General features: G+C 39.7%; 1 protein-coding gene across 1 annotated transcript; it reads left to right on the top strand.

Moving 5' to 3' along the window:
* The first annotated feature begins 1,281 nt into the window (after positions 1 to 1,281).
* LOC103739252 lies at positions 1,282 to 4,293 on the top strand. Its single transcript, XM_008839582.1, has 2 exons — positions 1,282 to 1,286; positions 3,582 to 4,293. The coding sequence occupies exons 1-2, from the start codon at positions 1,282 to 1,284 to the stop codon at positions 4,291 to 4,293; spliced, it is 717 nt and encodes a 238-aa protein (XP_008837804.1).
* The last annotated feature ends 1,847 nt before the right edge of the window (positions 4,294 to 6,140 follow it).

Here is a 6,140-nt window from a genome sequence, read left to right as displayed (position 1 = left end):
AGTTCAAGGCCAGTCTGGTCTATATAGTGTGTTCTAAGACAGCTGGGGCTACAGGGAGACCCTGTCTCAAAAAGACCAAAAAATTTTAAAAAAAGGAAAAAAAAATCCCAGGGTTTGAGCAATTGAAGACTTCCAGTACATAACCTGATTCTGTGCATAAAATAGAGAAAGAAATAGCCCTGAATTCTCCAGTAAGACAATTTGCTTTTATATTGGGACAACTTTCTTTACTTCTAGCTTGGAATTAACTTTTCTTTTTCCATTTTTCTTTTTTAAGCCACAGAAATTATAATGGCTTGAAGCTGGACCTTTGAAAGAACCTGCCATTTTCAAAGCACCACTCTACCTATCAAAGAGACATTGCACACCACGGCCCTTTATTTGTTAAGTATCTTCAAATGTTTATTGCTCAAAATCTGCCATCTAGGCCTGGTTGTCATGGAAACATCGGAATGTTTGGAGTTACCTATTTCTCTTAGAGTTGGCAGTCATCACTACTTGGACTTCCTAAAAGCGGTCCTTGAGATCCTCAAGGTGTCCTGGGATTTACTAAAGTGTGAACATTTGTTTGTGTTCAAGAAGTACTTTAACACCATCGGATGGTACTCCAAAAGGGCTCATCCCAGCCATCCCAGTTTTGATGTGAAGATTCATCGTCATCTTTTCAGGATAGTCTACTGACTCTGTGGCTGGCATTTTCAGGTGAGCCCTTCTTCTGAATCCATTGTGAATGTGAATGATAACTCGGTATTGGGTCATGTTATTCCACTGTTTAAATGTTAACTGTCATGTCATTAACTGTTAAACGATAGTTAAATTATAACTTAGGAACCTAAATGACGATGTTGTACAACACAAGGTGTCCTTCCATTTATAAGCTGCACACATTGTTGCTCTTTCTCAATCATCACTTACATGTAACATAAAATTGACCATGATGACAATTTTGAAATGTACACTTCAGGGGCCTTATGTATATTTATTGGGTTCTAGTCATGTTTAGAACATTTTGTCTTCCGCATCTGAAACTTGCCCACTCAGTACTCAGCCCCTGGCAAGCACCATTATACTGTTTGTCAGTGTGGATTTGATTCCTGTCTGTATGTCATGTATGTGGAATAATGCAGTCTTTTATGATTGCATTTCCTCACTATCATAGTTTTAAGGTTCACCATGTAGCAGGTCAGAATTTCCTTCCTCTGCATATATACCACTTTTTGTTTATCCATTCATCCAATCGGTGGACATGTAAATCAGTTCCACCTTTGAGTATTGAGGATAATGCCGTGAGTCTGGCTACACAAATACCTATTCAAGACCCTGCTTTGATTTCTCGAGTACTTGGCCCAAGGCAGAAATCCTGGTAATTTTGTGTTTAAGCTTTTGAGGAATGAGTGTATAGTTCTCTATAGTGACTGCAAATATTTTCCATTACCACCAGCAACGCACAAAGATTTTAATTCTTCTGCTTTCTTGCTAACTTTTGTATTTTTTTTCTTTTTAAGTTATTCTGTGTAAAGAACTCCATTCAAACTGAGCAAAGGAGACAGAGGCAAGTATTCATATTCTTCACATGGTTTTTTGTTCATAACTTTCATCTTATAAGATTCAGAATGCTAAAAATAGCCATCGACATATGATTAGGCTATTTGTTGACATTTACTTCATGTGAATAAATCCTGCTGAATAAGGTGAGTGCCAAGAATCACTGTGTATAAACGTGAGGGCTCTGGGAGCTGCACTGCCCATTTTACCAGTGTAGCTTTCTGAACTTGTGTATGTTAGTCCTCTTCTCTGTGTTTTCTTTCCCTATCTGTAATACCTATAATAACTTTGTGGATATTATTAGAGGACCAGTATCATGTAATGTGTTAATATTCCTGAAGTGTTTCAACAAGGTGTGAACTAAGCAAAGCATAGGCTAGGAAGGAAAAGAAGGTTTGCGAGAACCAGGGTAGGTTAGGCATTGTTCTAAGTTGAAAAATATGTGTAATAATATTTCTTTTCCTCAAGGTCTCTTCCTGGGAGTCTCTTAGTTCATTACAAAGAACGTCTGTGATCCAGATGTCTTCCAAATGGATAAGTTCACCTACACCAAGAGAAGGTAAAAATTTAAAAAAAGTTATTTAGAGGCTTTCAAGTTTGGTTTTTAAGAACACATGCAACCACTCCATGAGTTTCAGATATGGGAACTGAAAAGCACACTGGTCCTTCAGTCCACCACCTCAGACCTTGGCAAGGCAGACTTCACAGACAGGGAGTATGCCAAGCTAGTCATCGGCTACCAACCCATCTTGCTGATATAACTTCTCAATTAGTACAGCTATTGATCTCACCCAATTAGGAAGCATATATAAAATAGAAGACTGTGGAACAGTGGAGATGGGAAAGAATGTTTCCTGACAAGGAGATGCAATTGGTACGTGCCTAAAATGTTCTACATGGCCAGTATCAATGACATTATCTACTACATGCCTAGTGTCTAAAAGACTTCACTTTCTTTCTGCCAAACAAAACAACAGGATCCCTCAAGGCATAATTTTCTCACCCTCATTAACACAAGGCTCACTTATTTGTAAATGTGAAGTGAATTTTTTTTTGTCAAAGAAGATATATACTCATGTAAAATACTTTAGGGCATTTTGGAAGCTACACTCAAAGCAAATTCTTTAAATGTGGAATTTTGAGTAAGTGATGGGTAATAATGGAAATATCCATAATCCTTCATGCCTCATCTATAGGTTTTTGTTATGTGGTATTGGAGATTCAACTCAGGGTCTCACAGGTTATGCAATCAGTATATCACTGATCTATATCCCCAGATCAATTACACACAGATCTTTAAGGTCATGCTCACTCTGCTTTTAATTATAAAAATATGTATAGCTTTCTTTAGAAATGTATACATTTCAGAAAAATGCATAAATAAGAATGATAGTCTACCCTAATCAATTGATTTCCTTAGAGTTCCTATCTTTGTACATATGTTTTATGTTTATATCTCTTTGTATATATAAGGAAGTCTGGTGTGCTTGTATTTTGACATATATGGGCATACCATGTCTATTTTTTTCATTTTGCTTGTTTCTTCCACAAATCATATAAATTAACCCACTACTTGCTGTGCTCATATTATATTCCAATATTCCAGTATAACATTGTAGAAATGATTATTCGTATGAGCTTTCCTATGGTTATTACACTCATTTAGGTTATTTATAATATTTATGCTTTGCAATCAGCACTGAAAGAAGTGTCATCTTCCAAAGTCCTACATTAGTATAAATTCCAAGAATGGAAATTTGTAGTCAACAAATATGAACATTTCAGCTTCTGAAAGATACTGTGAAGTTGTTGTCCCAAACATCTCGCAATGGGTTGTCACAGGTTTTCAGGTTTCTTTTCTTCTTACCTACAATGTTTAGAACCCTGATGTATGTTTAGACCACTTCAATACAACTTTCAGACAGCAAGAGACAAGGTCTAAGTGCTTAGTGCTACGTCAACCATGACGCATTCTGTTTTCCCTCCTTCCTTTGTGTTCCTGGCTGGATTGTATAATTTCTTAATCTCATTTTCAGGTTGGTTGGGGTAAAGGACGGGATCTTCAGACCGATGGGCCTCATTTGCATCCTGTTGTCCTTCGGTTTGGGAATCATCTTAGCAAGGAGCACATCCTGGCGCCTGTGGGAATTCGATAGTGACATTGTTCAGTTTGTGTTCATTGGACTCTGGGAAGTTTGTTATTATCAAGAGTTTAATGTCTCTGGCTCAGCGACTAAGCTGCTAGTGAACAGCCCTATCAATTCGACCTGGCCAATTTCACCTGAATTTATGTATGCACAGGACCTGATATTATTCTCTGTTTTGTTAAAACCGGTAGTCCTGATTTTCAGCGCAGTGGCCCATAGGGTTATTTATGTCAAAGTTCCATTTTCAGAGACCCTGAAGTTGTGCTACAAGTCGTCTGTCTTCATTCTCATTCTCTGCAGTCTGTGCACAGTTGTTGCTGTGAGCTGGAATCATGTGGTAGACATCTATGGCAACACCACTTTTGACTTTCCACCCACCTTTCCTGTTAAGAAAGGAGCCCTGATAAAGAAATACCACACTTATGTGTTCCCAACAGGGATTGTGACCTTCACCCTTTCACTCCTTGGTGTAGGCATGTTCATTTATGAGATGAAGTCATTGAAATTATGGAATCAAAAGCTCAGGCATGCTACCGTACTGAACTATCAGAGGGCTAGTGTGGCATCTAGCATTTGCAACATCTGCCAGGGGACCCTGTGATGAAATTTCCCACAAGTGCACAATAGTCTTGTAGTCATCTCACTTAAAATAAAACATCAACTTGCTTTCTTGAGGTGTGCGTAAAGTTTACATCCTCCTCTAGCTGGCAAATATATTATTTTCTTCCAGGTTTGCACTTCCTAAATTCTCTAGGTCAAAATCTTGTTTGCCAACCATCAAAGGCAGACAGACATACTGGTGAAATGCAAGTTGCATAGATGAACAATGAAAGGTATTGGATCCAATACAGAACACTGAGACAGAGGTTTTTCCTTGAGGTCATGGATTTATATAATGGCAAAGAGTGTGGTGGGGTCCAAAATCAGAGGAGTTATTTTGGACAACCTGGAAAAGCAAGAAGACCTATTTAAAAGCATGTGGGGAAGGGTAGAATCAGGAGAGACTTGCACTGTGGGGAAGTGAGGAAGGAATCCAGACGATGTGATATGGGGGAGGTGTGGAGGAACAGCACCTTAGGTGTATTCATTCACTGGATGGGGAGGGGATGGGGTTTAGCCTTGTGATGTCTGAGGTCTCTAAATTCCTAGGTGTGTGTACTCCTCAACATTGAGGGATATTGCTTTACAAAACTCAGGAGGGCTATTTACCTCTTCCTACAGCAGGGGTCCCAGAATCAACCATGAAGAACCTAGATACAGGAACTGGAGCACAGGCCATGGAGGAATGCTGCTTACTGACTTGCTCCTTGGCCCCTGTTCAACATGCTTTCTTATGCAACACAGGCCCACCTGCCCAGGGGTGGCACCACCTGCTGTGGGCTGGGCCCTCCCACACCATTCAACAATCAAGAACGTGCCCCATGGACATGGCCACAGACCAGTCCAGTGGAGGCAATTCCCCAATTGTGGCTCCCTCAACCCAGGTGTGTCAAGTTGACACTAAAGGTATCCAGCACACATGTGTATAAATAAATAAGGCAGCTAGGTCTGGCCATCCATTCCCTTAGTTCTGTGTTCTTCAGTCTGTTTAACGTTGCTGGGTCAGTGATTGGTATTGGAATTCTTGCATCAGGAAGATATTATCCACGTGTGTCCAAGCACCATGTTGCAAAATGTGGATGTGCTGAATCAGCATTCAGATTAAGGAGGGGCCTGTGTATATAATGATCAAGATAGTTATTACAGGGGCAATTACAGAAGCCAGGAAATCCATGGAAATTTTGATACCATCTACTCCAAGACTTTCATGACTCTTGTTTGATTATTGAAGTGCAATCAGCTCTTTTGCTGTCTCTGTCCAGCCTGAATGGACATAAAAGCAGCATTCCTTAATGAAAAAAAAAAGACAAAGCCCCCATTTTTCCACTGACAGCAGATCTAAACCCCTCCTGTTGTGTAGAGTGACTGCTGCCAAGGAATGTACCTGATCTTGAATTTTACTTATTTTTAAAAAGTATTTTATTTATTATTTTATTTCATGTGTATGAGTGCATTGTCTGCATGTACGTAAGTACACCCGTGCCGTGCAATGCCTATGGAGGTCAGAAAAAGGCATCAGATCCACTGGAACTGGAGATACAGATGGTTGTTAGCCACCATGTGGGTGCATAGAATAGAACCTGGGTCCTCTTCAAGAACAGCCAGTGCTCTTACCCACTGAGCCATCTCTAGCCCACTGATCTCGAATTTTAATTATGTTTTGTAAAATTTTATCATAGCTCTCCTGTATATCTTGAAAGAGTGATAGCAAGTTACAGAAGTATTTAAGCTGGCACTTCCAGTGCCAATGCCCACTGTTATCCCTAAAGCCAGAATAAGGGGGAATAACAATGGGAATTCTGTGTGTGTGTGTGTGTGTGTGTGTGTGTGTGTGTGTGTCCCTAGGTA

Source organism: Nannospalax galili, unplaced genomic scaffold (genome assembly GCF_000622305.1).
Source record: "Nannospalax galili isolate Female #2095 unplaced genomic scaffold, S.galili_v1.0 scaffold336, whole genome shotgun sequence".
Taxonomy (NCBI): Eukaryota; Metazoa; Chordata; class Mammalia; order Rodentia; family Spalacidae; genus Nannospalax; species Nannospalax galili.
Note: the sequence above shows the minus strand (reverse complement) of the source record. Positions and strands in the feature narration are given on the sequence as shown.